General features: G+C 44.7%; 2 protein-coding genes across 24 annotated transcripts in view; one reads left to right on the top strand and one right to left on the bottom strand.

Moving 5' to 3' along the window:
- The window catches only part of MYOT (myotilin), a 31800-nt gene that overhangs the window by 9823 nt on the left and 4474 nt on the right, over window positions 1-17503 (bottom strand). Inside the window, exons 2-8 of one of the 6 annotated variants that reach the window (XM_068409551.1) lie at window positions 11800-11873; window positions 10448-10510; window positions 9752-9893; window positions 9102-9125; window positions 8428-8547; window positions 7576-7834; window positions 959-1561 (exon numbers count right to left, since the gene is read on the bottom strand). In XM_068409551.1, coding sequence (XP_068265652.1) covers window positions 959-1561; window positions 7576-7834; window positions 8428-8547; window positions 9102-9125; window positions 9752-9893; window positions 10448-10510 — 1211 coding nt within the window. In that variant the 5' untranslated portion in view covers window positions 11800-11873. Of the gene's footprint in view, window positions 1-205; window positions 252-958; window positions 1562-3282; window positions 3485-7575; window positions 7835-8427; window positions 8548-9101; window positions 9126-9751; window positions 9894-10447; window positions 10511-11799; window positions 11874-17503 lie in introns of those variants that run through there. The other 5 variants (XM_068409552.1, XM_068409554.1, XM_068409555.1 and 2 more) reach the window with 5 other exon arrangements.
- The window catches only part of KLHL3 (kelch like family member 3), a 118174-nt gene continuing 104904 nt past the window's right edge, over window positions 4234-17503 (top strand). For 7 of the 18 annotated variants that reach the window (XM_068409564.1, XM_068409565.1, XM_068409572.1 and 4 more), the window contains exon 1: window positions 10424-10741. The gene's annotated coding sequence lies outside the window, so the exon portion shown is untranslated. Of the gene's footprint in view, window positions 4919-7047; window positions 7201-10410; window positions 10742-17503 lie in introns of those variants that run through there. The other 11 variants (XM_068409558.1, XM_068409579.1, XM_068409557.1 and 8 more) reach the window with 9 other exon arrangements.

The raw sequence follows: 17503 nt of genomic DNA, 5'->3' as shown, positions 1-17503 counted from the left end.
ATGCGTACCTAACCCACACACACTCCTGCAGTACTTTTAAGAAAGACCCCTCAGTGCCCCTGCTAGCCCCCGCTGTCTTACCTTTTCACTTCCCACAGTGCTGTGATTCAAAAAAAACCCAGAAACATTCAGATTTCCTGAATACAAACTGACTCTTACACCTGAATTTATATCCAAGCCAGCAGGACCCCCCTGCCCCTCTCACCTTTCTGATATCCTCGGTTGAGTGTTCATTGCGTGTTCTACACTGACTTTCGCCCGGACCTCCAGCTAATATTGGCAGGAATACAAGTTGGTGAGAAGGCAAGACCCAGCTCCCTTTGAGATCTCACTGACCTTGGGAGATATTTGGATTGCAGCCCAAAGGCAAAATGATATAATACATATTCAGGAAAGAATTTAGTCTTTGGTCTGAAGGGGTAAAATTTTTAAGTGGCTGCCTTTCTGTTAGCACGCATGATTAATGAGAACTGTATTGCAGGTGAGGGTAGAGCCCCATCATGATGTGGAACCTGAAAATACTGCTGAGACTTACTGGGAATCTTGAAGTTGTTTATATGTGGGAAATACTGCTGCTTTCGCCCCTGCCTCCCTGTTCATAAGCCATGTTTATTGAGAGAAAATAATTTGAGATGGGTGTCCATCTTCTGTTCTGGATACTCTTAAACAAGTGGTTTCCATCAAATCAAACTCAACTATTCAAACTGACCCAGAAAACCTGCAGAGCAGCCCGTGACATGGCTTCTGTGCAGTTTAATTCCTGGGGGATACCCATCCCTCCCACACAGACACCAGCCTCCTAACCCGACTCCTGCAGAGTCCTGCCTCGAACATCAGAAGTCAATGGGAGTTGTACCATTGGCTTCGGCCGAGCTGGCGTGGATTTGGGATGGGCAGCGCATGGGGGAGGCCAGGCCAGAGGAAAGCGAGGGGAGGTTAGAAGCCTGTATATACTTACTGAGGTTCCATAGGAGAAGGAGTTTGGCTGTTATAGTCGGGCTGCGAGGGTAGCACTGAGCACAGGAATGCTGCGGGGGGTTGGTTAGGCATGGATATAAGCCGTTGCCCAGATGATGAGCTAGCAGGAGACTGCGCAGATGCAGGTGTGACGGGACATGTGGATTCCTTAGGGGCACTACAGGAAGCTGAGGAGAGCGTGATTGAAGAGCTCAGCGATGACGAGGAGGAGAATTTCTGCCCGCTTGGGTTACGAGGCTGTATTAGGATGGAGGATTGTTTGATTTGTCTGCTTGTCTCTGTAGAGGCTGTGGGTCCCGGAGGCTGCTGTTGCCCTTGACACACGTTCTTAGACTGGATAAAGTGTTTTGGACGTTCGTAGTTAAACATGGTTGGTTGGCACATAGAGGAAACGGATGGCAAATTAGGGACACTCATAGGAGAGGTTTCACGGCTGTCCTGGGTTTTTGTTGGTGAAAATTGGCTTTGGATAGGTGGCTGGTAAAAACTAGGTGGTAGGCCACAAAAGCTTTCTTGGCTGGGCTCCTGGATAGAATGGAACCCTTGCCTTGCAGAATAAAGGCTTTCTTGGTGTGGATTTTCCCTTAAGGAAGACAATACAGATAAAATAAATTGTACATCACCATTTGAATCACAAAAATACTGTGTTGTGAGCAGTCATCATCAATCCAAAGAGTATGAAGCTCAGGCAACTGACAGTTAAAGCTTGAGCTTAAAATAAAGAGATTTAGGATTGATTAGAACTATTCTAGAACTGTATGAACTTTTCAGATTGCAATAACGAGTCACGCACTCCGACTCAGGTGCAGTGCTCACCATGGCTGTCTTAGCTGCGAGAGCCCAGTAAATTCTAAAGAAATAGTAACTGGCTTATTGAGACGACCCACGACGTGCCGAAGTCTATGGTTAACTGTAGCTAAGCAAGGTAATTTGCCACAAATCATCTTAACTAAAGATCTCTGGAGCCTGCAGTTTTGTGCCCTGTCAAAATACTGAATGTACTGTTACTTGGAGAATTGGCTATTTGGGCCAAGAAATTCCTTACACCATAGGGAAGCATCAAACAGGTTCCACTTTCTTTTAAGCCTAAAACTAAACCTTTGAAACCAAATATCCTGATTTCTTCTCCAATGCTTTTTGAATTCAGAGCTTTTTATATCCAATTGAGCTTTGGGATTGGAATGCCAAGGACTGTGCTGCTCCATTTGATTTCCTGAGATTTGCTATTAGGGCTAATAATTGCCCGAATGACATAGCTGCAGGATAAAGCAGGGCAAGCTGAGCTGCTCAGAGATCTTGCATTTATTTTGCAGGTTCTTGATATTTGAACCCAGTTTTTCCATCAACTCAAAAACCAGGAAAGCTTCATTACAGTGAACTGTGCAAGTTTGTTAAAACTGACAAACAGCTTTCAGGATAAATAAATAACCCCCCAAAATAAACGTAAAGCTACTAATAAAAAAATGAGAATATAAATCCACACAGTTACATGTGCTGGAAAAAATTGTAATCTTGCCCCACTGAGATCAGCTGTTTCGCTGCTATATATACACAGTATATTGTATTCCTCTCATTGGAAAGCCCGAAGAAGGGCTCCACCAGGTCATAAATTCCCCGTGGGGGGAGATCAACTGAAGACATCCATCGGTCTCGTTTTAAAGATTTAAGGCTTTCATTTCCTAAAGGTAATTATCAATATTAGTTGTAAACTAACTGTATGTAAACATAGGTTTTCTAGTAAAAATTCCCTAACTTTCCCCTTGTTATGTTCTTGGAATATGAAGCTGGCTCAAGTTTTTGGAGCATGTCCACACTATGTTCTCATTCACTGGTGCAGAAAACTCATTGAATCTTGTCTTTATGCCATTTTTATGTCACTACCAATGTATAAATTCATTCACTTTTATCTACAGGCTGTGTACAGAAACCAGCATTTACTTTGTTTTCTAGAATACTGCACTTAGGATACGATGCACAGATTCCCTTGTCACAGCAACGGAAAAGTTATATATTTCCTCAAATGATTCCACCTTGATTTGGGTGAAAAAAATGAAATAAACCCAAAGAGACTTTTGACCTTACAAGATGAAAACAGTAGGTAATAATAGAGACACTTTGCTTCTTAAAAAAACATTTTTCCCCCCTCTGTTGCCTCCCACGTTACCTTTGACAGCAGCGCACCTTAAAGGTGCGTTTTCGTCTCCGCATCACCCAGCGCATTGCCATTTCTCACACCGTGCTCCCTAACCAGCTCCCAAGTAAAAAGGGACGTGGAAAAAAAAACCCCAAACCCCAGCACCTTACCTACAGCCTAGAAGTTGTCACCTGCGCTTTAACCCGTACTTTGGGAAGGGACCGTCATTCACTGACCCGGACTGTCATAGTAGCCCTCTGCGTAGCGTTAGGAGACCAGAGGCTTTAGTGTGCTGCCAGCAGATGACACGGCGGGACCTGCCTGTCCCCTGCCCGTCCTCCTGCCTGCACCGCTGTCAGAATAAGAGTCTCCCCCGGCCTGGAGGGGACACCTTTAAGGGCCGGAGCCCGGGGTTTGGGCAGCTGCCCGTGGTCAGCAAATCACCGCCTGGGCAGCGCTAAAACCTGCCTGCGCGGCTGCCCGGGGCTCCGCGCTACCCCCGCGTCCATGCCCCGGCCGGCTCCCTCCCCCGGCTCCCTCCCCCGGTCCCCCCTCGGTGAAGGGCTCACGCTCAGCGCTGTCGCTCGCCTCCCCCGCTCCCGGCTGCATCCCTGTGTTCAGGGGTGTTCAGGGAGGAGGGGAAGAATTGCAGAAGTCGACAGCTATGGAACAGAAAAGCAGGTTTTTTGCCCATCACAGCAGTCAGAGAGCAGCGAGGAAAGTGCTGCAATAAGGTGAAATTCCCCTAAATCCGCTTCGTTATCTCAGTGAAATTTCTTCTTTCTTCGTTTACTAATTGGCTGTAGCTAATTGCCTCTGTAGTGATAAAACTCAGTTACTGCTTTAAGGCTGTGTACTTAAAGGCCACAGATACCTGAAAGCCAGATGTAAATGTTATTTCGGTAACGACCAGAAGCACATCCCAGCCCTCCGCCGGAGCCGGGGCCACCTGCACCTTTGCACTCGTACAGGGCTTAACCAAGAGCGGTGGTGGGGAAACAAATGATCGGGTGGGTGTCTGAAGAGTCATAAACTCAATAACGCAAAACATACTTGGGGGTAAAATATTATTTGACGATGTTTTGCTGTTTGTGTGTATTATTACAGATATTTACTTGGGTTAAAAGCTGTTTCCACCAGAAGAGCAACAGATTCTGATGGCAGATTAGGTGATTTGTATCCCTTTAATCAAAGGCTTCAATGCTTAATTGCATCTTAAAATAACATTATAGTCTTTTAAGTATCTTAATTATACTTTGGCAACCGCAGCCTGTGGGCTCTCCGGTGCCTCTTCTCTCCCTTCACTGTACGGGGGAGTCTTTCAGCACAGCGAGCGTCGAAGAGTTAATCCCCATTTAATGTTTGTATTTAAACATCAGCCCCACCATTTGTGAAGGAATTCTACCTAGCAGGTGTTAATTGAGTGCTGATTTATTTAAATTCCTCGTGATGAAGGGGAGGAAGGGAGGATGTGTGTCCCTGGTTGTTGGAGAGGTTATTTGCTTTTTAAGTTTTAAAAAAAAAATCTGTAGTGTGCACAGAGAGAGTAGAGTACGTAAAAAAAAGGTAACCGTAGCATGATCCTTTGCCCTGCGGGAAGCTGTGGGCATGCTAAAGGTCAGAGCCTGTGCTCAGACAGGCTCCCTGGCTTCCCATCGGCTCAATGAGGGTGCAGTGTGCTTGTTTCAGAACCGAAGTTGGCTGCAAGGCATTAGTTTAAGGACAGCTTTATGCACTGGAAAGGCTGGATGCAACTAGGACGACTTGCATGAAAGAGAAGGAACAGAAAAACGTGAGATCCAGAAGGTAGGAAAAAAATTGAAAGAACTAGAAGCTGAACTGATAAAGGCAGAGGAATAAATCTCACAGCCTGTGCTAGGGTAACTTAATAGTACTCTGCCCAGCACTGCGAGGTGGTAGAGACCAGCATTTCTGTACTGCTTCAGTTGACTTTCTATGAATGGTGACACGTGTCTGATCGGGTTCTCCTAGTTGCTCGAGTCATACAGCAACAAATAGCTAGAAAAAAGTTAAGAATCTTTTGCTTATATATTAAGAAATCTTAAAAGCTACCTAAAAGTATAACTGTCAGTATGCTTAGTGCCTGAAGCCTCTTCTTTTACTTGGATTAAGTTCCTTTAATACAGTTAAAAATCAGTGTAGATTTTGTTTTGCTTCTTTGAGGCTGTTGAGAAGGACACTGTAAGCTGCAGGTATAAAGGGGCTCAGAAAGGAGTAGCTGGTGGTGGCAGTCTTCTAGAAGTGCATTTTCTAGCTTTTGTAGAGTGGCTGCTGCTAAGAAATAATTTGGAGAAGTATGAGTACAAAGACTTCATTAATTTTATAGTTACTCCCAGTAATATCTTTGTTCTGTCATCACAGCCTTTGTTGGTATTTCTTTTTGTCTTTGGTAATACAGTTGCAACCACATATGCTACATGAGAGTTATATGGCTAAATCTGTCTAACAAGACAGTTATTTTACAGCTCGTCATTAGAGATGATTGCTTAGTTTGAGGTAACAGCAACGTTTACAATGTTGTGTCCCATGCATAATGATGTTTCAAAGCAAGTAGCAACAAGACCACGGGCTTTAAAGGTATTTAAATGCCCTTAGATGGGGATATCTAGAAATTTTGATAGTTTTCTCAGTGTGTCTTGAGATGTGTAAATGCCTCCCAAAATCTGGTCCAGCATTGCTGTGAATCGAAAGCCCTCTGCAGCTCTACACGCTAGTTAATGTTTTATATAACCCAAATTTTTAAAAGCTATTACATAGCTGATTTTGATGGTATGTTATATCCCTTATAGCTGATTTTGATGGTATGTTATATCCCTTCATGCAGGACATCAGGCACTGCATTTCAAACTACCCAGAACTATAAAAGTGCAACCACAGCTCACTGGTACTGCTGCAGGCAATAAACTTTACAAGTAGTCATCCTAAGCAGCAAGTATCATCTAAAAGAGCCTCCCTACAGGTTGCTTGTTACAAAAGCCAAAATACAGGCTTCTTGCTGCCTTTGAGAAATCTGGAGAGGATGGAAAACTAGTCCTGTATTAAAAGGGCTCCTACTGCCCCATTCCTTCCAAGAGGTAATTATGCCAGAGATTTTATAAAAGGCTTTCATTTTTTTTCATTTCATCACACTACAAGATAGTTTCAGCCAGGGTTTTGACTCTGCAGTGGGGTCTGCTTAGGGCCCCAGCTGATTTCCCTGGAGCAAGCCTGGATTTCATGGAAGGCTTTGAAGCTGAGAGCCTCCTCTTAGCGATCTGTGGTTATTGAAGCAAACCCATTTTTACTCAGTGATTTAGCAAAAAAATTCCTGTGCATGGAGAAATCTATACTGAAATATGTTCTCTCCTGTAGTGAATTTGGAGGACGATGTTCAGAATTGTTAAAATAACCAGTTTAGTTAAAGTGGTTGAGTACATCCAAAAATAATCTGCAACACAGAGAATGCTTTCTGTCACGGACAGCCTTTTACACACGGTGTAACAGTATCGCTGCAACGCTGCGCTGGCATTCGGCTGAGACAGGGGGCACACGTCTGCCTCACAGCTCTGCCCTTCACAAAGAGGACTGAGGAAACTCCTCTGTAGGGCAGGGCTTGGACCTTTCAACTGTCACCATTTGAGGTCTTCATTATGCCCATAAACACCTGAGAAACACTACCAAAATTCGGGATGGAATTGCTAAGATGCGAGTTCTAACTCGTTTTGTTTCTCTGGAACAATTAAACAGAATAACTAATAATGCAGTAAGTACAAAGCTACCTGAGAGCTGCATTTGGGGCAGAGTCTTGTTTTAAGAGGGAACACTTTATTCTTGGGGGAAAATCTCGACCTCTTGGGTGAGGAGTGTCCCTACTGTGGCGTGGGACAGTTTTCATTCTGTCCATGGGTCACTGGTTCAGTACTTTTCCTCCACAGAGCGCTGTGCAGGTACATTCTGCCCCACGCTTACAGGATCTCGAGTTCTATTGCTGTCTTACAGAATGAGAAACAGAAATGTGAGGTGATGCCACTTGGCCAAGGTTACAGAGGAAGGTGGTGGCAACAGAATTGTACCTTGAAATTTCCCAGGTACTGCAATCTTTGCCTCATGCTCTGCTGTGGAGCCAAAGGTCTTCTAGAGGCTAATTATTTGAGGTGATGCTTTTGAAGTTACTTACCGATAAGCACTTCTGAAAATACTACTAGGCACTTACTTGAGCCTTTAGATAGTTACATACTTTGCCAAATGGAGCCTGCGCTGTTCTGTAGCTGGGCTGGTGTTACATGTTCCCATTGTCATGTAGGCAAACAGCTCAGGTTACTGCATATGCATGTTTTCCCTGTTAGGGTATGGGGCACGGGAGCTTTGCATTTGCAAGTTGTATTTTTCAGGGTTGCTAGAAAGTTCATCCCCTAAGTGTTGTGTAAAACTAACCCAGGGATGTGATTTTCTCTTCGTCTTACCGCAGAGGTGAAGCCTGAGGCGAATTCTCATAAGCTCCATGAAAATCTTCAGCTTCGCTGTTGGAGTTCATCTGGCTGAAGTTTGTGGCTTCTGCTCGTCTGCCCAGCCCTGGGGTGTCTGTGCTGTAGGACACCAGGCCAGCTGCATCTCGGTCCTTGGCTCCTGTTTGGCTGCTCCTAGGGAAGGTGGATTTCTTCATGGTGGCTTGCACAGCTGGCCTGTGGGCAGCACCTGCAAAGCTTTCCAGCTCTTTTGCCCCTGGAAGTAGAATTGTCCACAAGTCAGGTAGAAAGCAGTGGTGGTTCACCAGTACAGCGTGCTGCAGTAACAGGAAGGGAAACTGGTATGTCTGTGCAGGTGGATGAGAGTTCAACCTGCCCGGGGTCTGCATAGACCAAAGCCTGCACAGCTGCATTAGCCAAACGTGACTTCTCACCGGGACTGGTGAGCTTTGGTTTATATGCAAGGTGCTGTTCTGTTTGGAGATGACTCTTAGACAAGTCATGTGTTACAATATACAAGGCGTAGATACAGCTGATGTGTTGGGCTGAGCTGGGGTCCCTGGAGGGGTGAAGCTCAGGGATGAGACTCCTCTGTGAGAGAGAACATCATCTCCACCTTGTCATCCTTGACCCAGGAGGAAGAGGGGCCAAAAGCAGAAATGCAGGACAACTTGCATCCAGCTTTGAGAAGTACCCAAGCAGAGTGCATTTTTGGGGCGTTTCTCTTCTCGTTAGCCTGCAAAAGTGTTTGGGTCTGGCTTCTGCTTGGCAAATATCTGTGACTCTGATGCTGAGCAGCAGCAAATTCTCTCACGCTTAGTTACTCAGCTCAGAGATCCATGTGCTTACCTGGGGAAACAGAGAGACGTGCACTGGATGCTGCAGATCCAAATTCATTTTCAGCAACACATTTAAATATTCCAGAGTCTTCTGGAAAAGCTTCTGTGATAACCAGGGTGCAGACTTCCTCTGAAATGACAAATTCAGGCATGCTGTTGTACCATAAAAGCCAAATGTTAACTTGTAGGAATTGGTCCTTGCAGAAGGACTGCTACCTGGTGATGGGGCTTGACAGCAATAAAGTACAAAAAAGTGATGTCAAGGGCATAGGAATCCAAGGGATTCAGAAGGAGCAGAGGTGAGGGAAGGATCTTTCTACCTGTGGCTTTAAGGAAACAAGGCGCATTTTTTTTTGCTAAATTCTGTCTTTTCTTACACAAGTTTAAACCCCAGGAAAGATCACAGGTCAGAATGGTTGATATGTTTTCCCTTAACACATAGGGTACTCTTCCTTGACTGGATGTAAAAGGGTCGATATCTATTTCATTGTGTAGTGAAATAAATCAGGGCCTTTCAGGTGCTTGTGTGAAAAGGAAGAACTCGAAAGCTCTCAGCCTGGCACTGAATGCTGTCTGCTGGCTCCCCTTTGAACACTATTGTTTTATCTTGGATGAGGTGGGAAAAACTAAGCTTGGGGTGATTAACCGACGAGATGTCTAATAAAAAACATGCAGTATACTTACCAGGAGCTGCTGATGAACAAGCCTCTGCTCAAAATAAGAGAAGAAAAAATTAAATGGTTATAATGCCAGAATGGAAGAAAGACCTTCAGCCCTCACCTTCTTTCCCACCTCAGCTGTCACCCTGGTTACAAAGGGTCCATCTCCCTTTCTGTCTGTCAAGAGAAATACCATCTGGAAAGGGGAGGCTCAGGTTTGGCTGGAACCTGAGGGTACAAACACCTCTTCACTGAGGTGATACACAAAGAGCTCCACTGACTTTGGAGTTAGTTGCTGTGAATTTGGCCCACTGGAGCTATGACCTCATGCCTGGGAGTATCATAAATTGTTTAAAATGTGCTTATATTTTTATTTTTTTCCCTGCGTTCATCAGTAGTTATAATATAAGGTGACAATACCTCCAAGGCTCAGTAATACTTTAATTAATAACTAACAGCGTGGCAATCTCCTCCCGCTGTGCCTGATCTCATGTGTTGCCAGAGGAAGCACGGGCTCCGTACAGCAGTCTGGGGCTTCAGCTCATTTGACACTGGTAAACTTAACGCCGCTCTACGAACACGTACGATCTCCTACTTTTTATAGCAGTTCTTGTTCCTGTCTTTCCACTGTCCCAATAAAATTCCTGCACATCAAACAGACGTAGCAATACCTACTTTTTCGTAGTATTCGGAAATCAGCAGAGTCTATTATCGGATCATATTCTCTGTACCAGTGAACCTGTAAGGTGGGTGTAGCGCGAATGCGACATTCAAATACCACTAATTGACCTTTCGTAGCTCTTATGTTTTGTAGGCCCTGGAGGAAGGAAAATTGGTATTAAATGGCTGACGTAAATATTTCCCCATTGAAGCAGTTATTGCGGGATGATACATCCTTCAGGGAAGATGATGATCTCGTGCCTGTATTTTTATTTTACTTAGAATAGTTGATTTAATTCTAAACGCATTTGCAGGCGGGTTGTGAACAGACGTTTTTTCACCTGTAGACCAGTGTTCATTAAAAGGCTTTAGCTTGCTTATGCATTTAAATAAAGATACAAATGCAGGAAAAACATCTGTTCCAGTGGATAGAGTATAATAAAGGAGGTTACTATGAGAGGTTTCCACTTCAGCCTCCTTTGTAGGAAATAAATGAGATGAATTCACGTAAGTGGTTCTGTGTGTCTGGATTGTTTACCAATTAAGATGTTAGTTTGATAGCATCACTAATGAAGCATGCTGGCTTTTTTGAATTGTAAATGAACCAATGTTCCAGCCTCAAAATACCTTCTGATGGAGCAAGAAAACTCAAAATCTACTGCTAGTAGCTGCAGAACAAGCTACATTGTTCAGACAGCCTGTGCTCTTTACCTTTGTAAACACAGGCGTGCTTCCATAGGCAGACCCGGTCAGGCTCGCCGAGGGACTCTGCATCTATATAGCAAAGAAAAGTGATTGGTACAGCTTCAATTTCTCATATGCAGAAACCCAGCTGTGTTGCTGGCACTTCACTTTGACACAGAAGAAGATGCCAGAGTGTTTTATCTGTTGTTCACGTGCCAGCCTAATAAATACCCCGTGGAGAGTCTCCATTCAAGTGCTCAGAGAGTAAATGCCTCCCTGGACTGTGAACACCAAGATAGTGGAAAGAGGATCTGATAACTGGTAAGTGTTGCTGGTCTTAGAGCTATAAGCCAATTAATTGTCCGCATCTTGTCTCTGTGATCAGTGTTGCTTGCCAGTAGTTGTCCCCTTCCACAGAGATCCCTGCCTGATTTAGTTGATCCCAGGTCTAGCTTTTCTTGGCTTCTGTGTGTGTGGTGTATGTGGTAACTACAATGAGGTAGAGAAATGAGCAGGAACTTTGGTCCTCTGTCCTGACATCCTCCTTTAAAGCTCAGCTGATGCAGAGGTTACAATAAGGTCTCTGGTTAAGCAAGAAAGGCAGTTTTAAGATATCTTGCAGTGCAAGATATGTCCTTGTTCCATGGTGGAGTGTTGATGTGCGCTCATATCTGTCTCATTTGGCTTTTGAACCATGTGTCCTGCATATAAATGTGCAACTGAAGTGCTTGGGTTTGGTTTGCTGTGGCACTGGTCTTTTTTATAATATGTTTTTTCTCTGGAATAACTGAAGTGATCAGCTCTTTCCCTCTCAGCCTGAGTTAAGATGTAAGTCTGTCTCTAGGTAGCTCTTGACCAAGTATGTGCTCTAAATCAACTATCTGTTCTGAAGTGAATCTTTGAAGTAGGCTGACAAATGGCTAAGCTGTGTGGCAGCCCCTTGAGCATTTCCAGCCCTGTCTCCTGCTCCATCAATTCTCTTAGCAATTCTGGCTAGGAAATATTCTAAGCCAGAAAGCTCTTTTCCAGAGCTTAGGGTCCAGATATCAACATTTATGATGACCCTTGCCTCTTAGTCACTTGCTGAAGATGTGCTTGAGCCAATGCTTGCAAAATATTTCTAAACTGCTATAAACAGGAGTTTTAAAATGTGTAACCTACTCTTTGAGGGTCAATAGATGATGGCTGAATTAAAGTGGTGTAACTCTGGGGGACTGAACAGCTGCTAGAGACTTAATTGGCTGAGGAACCAATGGTCAGCAAAACACTGGTGGCTTTCCACTTTTTCCTAGTGGGGTGGGGGGGAAATAAACAGGGCAAGATGGAGACAGAGATTTTAGGAGTGGGAATATACTTGACTCAAAAATGTTTGCACTTACTGTGACATTCCTCTGGCCCTGCCAGGATGCTGAGACTTGTAAGGAGGCGTAACCTTTGGATTTACCCTATGAACCTGGAGAGACAAACATAAGTCAGTGTGGTTAGAACTATCTATCTCCTTTTCCTTACAACACAGTGATCACTCTGTTTTGTGAACTGAACATACGCTGGTAGGAGAGCAAGTGGTATGTGCCAGAGGACGTAGAAGCATCCTTAGTATTTGAGAGTAGGCTCTGGTCACCTCCAGAACATGGAGCCATTGAACCAAGGTTATTGATACGGACCTTTGCAGAAGACCCAAGTCACATGTGAAACCTGGCTCCGTGGTGGTATTAGGGTTTTTCTGCATCAGGATGGAAGAGTCTAAAGAAAATCATTGTTACTTTAGCTGAAGTGACAATGGTACCTCATAAACCAGCTACCAGCTCCTTCTCGATAAGGACTGTAGCATACTGGATTGATGCAAAAAAGTAGCTACTGGTAGCTCATTAATAAAGGGTTTACAGATTTTGTCTTTGTTTCCCTTTTACTACAGCAAGAGAGATTTTTCTTGGTGCAGTACTGCGGGCTAACGATCTCATGTTGCTGTTTCTCATGTGCACAGTTGCATCAGTAAAAATGCCGGTCTCGATAAATAACTTGCAGCAGCAGCAGTGCTGTTGTCATACGCTCCGCTTCTGGAGTGAATATTAAAAATGTGGCTCCAGACTGAGAGACAGCAGCACGTGTGAGACGTGGAGACAGTGCTCCTACGTCTGTCTGCCTTGAGCTACAGCTGCGGGGAAGGAGTTCAGCCTGGTTTGTCAGCAAGGAGGAGGCACGGAAATAACGGAACTGACTTTGTGCAGGCTGTAGGAGCAATATATGTCCCCTGCTGATCTGTTGGGTGTGATGCAACACTCCTGAGTTGCTGACTTGCTAAAGGGTGCCCTGGAATTTGCGGTCCCCATGCAGTAAGCCAGCCATTCACCCTCTCCCACTCTTAGCACATGTGGCATCAAATTCAGAGCCTTATTCTACGCTGTCTGGTAGCTGATGTTGTCATGTAGTGCCAAGTTCTGTGTTTGTGCCTGTATGTGTCTGTGGTCATGCAAACACTACCTTAAGGTATTAGCAGATGGTTTCAAAGCTGTTGTTTGTTGTTTAGTGATCAGTTGCTAAGGCCACTGTAACTGTCCCCTTGTGAGCTCCTCGCATGTTGAACCATTGCCTTTGTGGCAGTTTTGCTTTGGGTTTGCAGCCTGCTAGGAACCAGATGTGAGTGGTCATGGCTTGGCAGGTAAGAAGTCTCTACTTAAGGTTACAGTTTTTTCTCTGCACCCTGACAGTGCTCTAGGTCAAATGTATGTGTTTCTTCAGGGTCTGGATCCTACACTTGATGGTCCCGGTTCAGTATGGTATTGTTTGGTACTTACAGCATTTGTAACACGATAGGTGGAGTAACTTCAAATTTGGGGTCTTCTAGCTGACTGTCATCCTGTCTTGGAGACATATTTGTAGAGATACAGATAGGTGCATGGTGTAGAGATATGGAGGCACCTCAACAGACGAGGATTTAGTTACCTTGGATGGGTCAGTAGGCTATAAAAGCCCTCATCTCATCGGATAAAATCAGTATATGCATCTGAACTCTCCAGAGGCTTTGTATAGCCGTTTGGTCCAAATAATTTATTTGAGATCTGTTCTCTCTCTCTCCTGCTTTCTGTCACTCTCCAAACCAGTCATAACTGATTACAGGGAGGGATATTTTGAGGTCTAGTTGGGTTTGACTGGTGTAGCCGTGTGACAACTGCAGGCAGGCACGTGAGACAATGGGCTGCTGTAAGGCAGTCAGACATCTCTGACGAGAACATGTCACTGTGTGTTTCATCCAAACCTGCAGTATGTTACCCTTGGCCCTGATCCAGCAAAGTGGTTGCATATGTACTTGGACCACCCATGGCCTTCATATTTCTGCCTGTTGCTCTTGAGTTATAAGTATCTCTCAAGCAGTCAAGAATGGCTCCTGTCCAAGGTTATGCCATGTGGCCATCAACAGGGCTGTGCTGTGATGCAAGGACTGCTGGATAATCCCAAGCCCTTGGATGTGGGAGGAGGGCATGGGAAGCCAATGTTACTGAGTTGCCCCAGGCTCCTGCCGCAAACCAGTCCTGGCTGTACTCCACCACAGATCCCTGCGATGCTGTTTGCGTTGCCTCCTTGCAGTCTATCAGGTAATGGTCAGTACAGTCAGTTTTCAGGACCTGTAAAACTGGCTGATTTGTTTTTTCTGGTTTTCCTCCAAAGAAAAAGGGCAGTGAAAAATCAGATATGTGCAGACTGTGAAAGGAGTTCCTGGGCTGACATGCCTGCTTTAAAGATCACCTCATACAACTGAAACAGCATTAACAACCCTGCATTGGGGAATCTGTGCCCCCTTTTTTTTCTGTACAATAAAAGACACAGTTCTCCTGCAGAAATGCCATCACTCTTGGTTGTTCCACTCTATCTCCAAGTCCATGATCAGTCAGCAATCATCAATCGGGCAATCATCAATCAATCGGGCAAGACGTGCACAGAAACAGAAGGCACAGATGTGCCCCGTAGTAAGTGAAGTGGTGAGAGGTGGGACTGCGGCAGGCTGTGGTTTAAGATCAAAGTGCAGTGAGGTGCTTCAGGAAGCTTGCTCAGAAAGGCTGGACAGACCTTATTGGGAGTGAGAAACAAGATCTTGGAGAGAGGTTGGTCTACTGAACTGAATAAGAACAGCTTCTGACAAGTTTCCAGCCATGATAAAACAGGCCCTGAACTTTAGCACTACACAGAGATAGCACTAACATGAATTTGTGCTCAAGACACTCACTCAGTTGCGTGGCATTAGTTCTTCAATGTGATGATTAGTGCTAAGACCTTCTGCCATGGCAGACCCCATCGTTGGGAAGTCTGTTTGTGCTTGGCTGCCGTAGGTGTCTGCTGTTTAAAGCAAAAACCATCCTTGAAATTCACGTTGCTTGCAGCACCCTGGTTTGTAGACAAACTCATCCTTCACGTGCATGGTTTATGGTAGATGCTCTGTTCTCCTCTTGTGTTCTGTGGTCCTTTCATTTCACAGTTTGCTTCTCATGAGTGTGTTGGATGCTTTCACTATTCATATTGGATTTGCATGAGAGTTCATGGGAATAGATAAAACGTTTATAAGCTTCTTCACCGGAACAGTCACTGTTTTAGTCTGGACTGCCTGGTTTTAATTGAGACCTAGTGACACCGAGGCTCAGGTTATTTACTAAACAAGGAGACTTTCAGGTGTGCCGGACATGGTGGCAGGTGCTGCTTTAAAGGGCGGAGTGAATTTAGGAGAGTATATGTGTTGAGAGCATTTGGACTCTGGCTGCCATGCTGACCAGCCCTGCTACTACTAATTGGTTTCATGTGAGTGAAACAGTGGGTTCCTGTGTGAGTGCAAAGCTATCTTGTATATGTGGCTGTGGATGTGGCTGTCCAACATAGCAGTAAAAATGAGAGGAGGTCATTCAGCTTCCAAGGAAACACTGGAAGGTCACTCCGAGATAGCTGTTTTCTTCTGATGTGTCTCCTTTAAGTTAAAAGTGGTTGCTCCAGGCTTCTTTAACTACCTGTTTTCAGGCTCCTGAGATCCTGTTCCTGAGTCCTGCTGAGCTCCATGCGTGATGTGCCCCTTGGTCCGTGTTTGCCTTGCTCAGCTGCTAAGCACAGAGGCTTTCTACAGCAGGTCAGCGGAAATGTCGGCACTGTACAGCTCATGCCCTTGAAAATATATAGCCAAGGTTTTACCTTGGTGAGTCACTCTAGCAGTCCTAGTGTCTCATGTAAATGTCAGCCTCTACTTAGTGTAACTCTAGATCTTTGTGAAGGGGACAGAATTAGACTCGGCCAAATGAAGAGTCCGAGGACCTTTGCAACCCAACACCAGAATGATTACAAGGTACATACAGATCATGCTGTTGACACAAACCATAATGACGACATTCTAGCATTACCTGAATAGCTGACATGACTGCAGAATTATGCTATATGCAACACTAGGACAAATTTAACACAGGGTTAGGAAAGTATTAAGGCTGCACAGAGCCCTTTTGCCAGGTGTTTAGATCATGGAAACCTCATTAAATGTGTTTTAGGAACAAAATGAGCATCTGCCCAATCTGAAATACACTGAATTATAAAGAGTGTGTGTAGAGGGGAGAACATTTTAAAATTTACACTTAGAAGTGAGGCAGACCTAGACTGCATGATCACATGAATGTACCAGCATGTCTTTCATTTAGAAAACAGGCTCAAATAGATACACAGGATAACAACCTCCAGTCAATGTGAAAGCGATGCGTTTTGCAAGCCATCTGCGTGTACCTGATGGTGCTACTCCTTTTCATAGAGGTGTTCAAGCCTTGGGAGTGTATGCTAGACACTTGGATATCTTGTGGCCCTACCCTGTATGGCTTAAGAGTGATGTGAACATAAGACTGCAAAGAATGAGGCTTTCCCAAAGGCAGTGGGCTGGAGAAAGCTCTGTCTGGAGCTGTATTTCTTCTGTGCCATATGGCTAAATGGGGAACTTGTCACCACTTCAGTAGCGAGCTTTCTAGTTGTGAGATACTTGGTGACGTGAATATGTGATTTGAAAGTGGCTTCTCTGTTGCTCCTGGGGTGTGAATAACAAGACTTCTGTAGGAAGTGAGAAAAAAAAGGATTTTATTTGTTTCTCTTCCCACGCACCAAAGATCCTGAGATGCCCACTTAGATTGCAGGGAAATTTGTGATGGTTTCAAATTGTGGAATGATTTCTTAAAATGACTGCTCTTCGGGTGGGCAGAAGGGCATGTTTGCATCAGCTAAGATATTCTGAAAGTAAGCAAATAGCTGGAAGAGGTTATTGTAGCCATTGATAAGGTATTTACAGAAACTGCAGAATCCTGATTGGATTTGAAGCTTGCTGAGAGTCTTTCTAAATTGTCGAAATGCAGCTGAACACTAGGTTTCAAAGACCAATTTTTTGTAGCATGTTTTCAGAACATGCAGCACCGAAGTGCTCTGTTTCAAAGGCTCATTTTCTGTGCATTAGGTTTTTAATGCCTCCCATCAAGCAGGCAGGATATTAGATTTGCATCTCAAAAACTGTGTACGGAACTCCTGTGGGCACTTCCAAAACTGCTGTTCAGGAAGGTACTCTGGCTTTCAAGGACAGGCTCACTCTGGGATTAGCGAGGACTTTCAAGCATAGAGAACAGCACGGCTGCTGAAATGTGTGTACTGTGCTCCATGCTGGAAAGTCTTTGCTAAGTTTAAGATGAGTTTGTCCATTGTACAGAGCGGACTGTCGCAAGGAAAAGAGCATCAGCGATCTCAACGTAATGGCATTTGGGCAACAGTAGCCTTAATATAGGAAAAGGCACAGCAGAGAGCTTAATCTTGGAATTAAGCTCTGTTAAGGCATGTCCCTGATGAGATGGTGAGCATTTACACCCTGTGCATGGCTCACGTGGTGGTGAAGTCTGTGGGATGTTGGTGTCCGTGGGCAGCGTGCAGGAGTGCACGTACTCGGGGTGTTATTGCTCATGGTACACGTCCCGCTCCAAGTGCAGTGTGAAGAGATGGGGCCTCAATATCTCTCCTTTGAAATCACCTTCCCATTGCCTTGAAGGTCCCCTGATCCAGCCCCTGGACAAGAGCAGAGATCCCTCCTGGCGT

This window comes from Nyctibius grandis, chromosome 10 (assembly GCF_013368605.1).
Source record: "Nyctibius grandis isolate bNycGra1 chromosome 10, bNycGra1.pri, whole genome shotgun sequence".
In the NCBI taxonomy this organism is placed as follows: Eukaryota; Metazoa; Chordata; class Aves; order Nyctibiiformes; family Nyctibiidae; genus Nyctibius; species Nyctibius grandis.
Note: the sequence above shows the minus strand (reverse complement) of the source record. Positions and strands in the feature narration are given on the sequence as shown.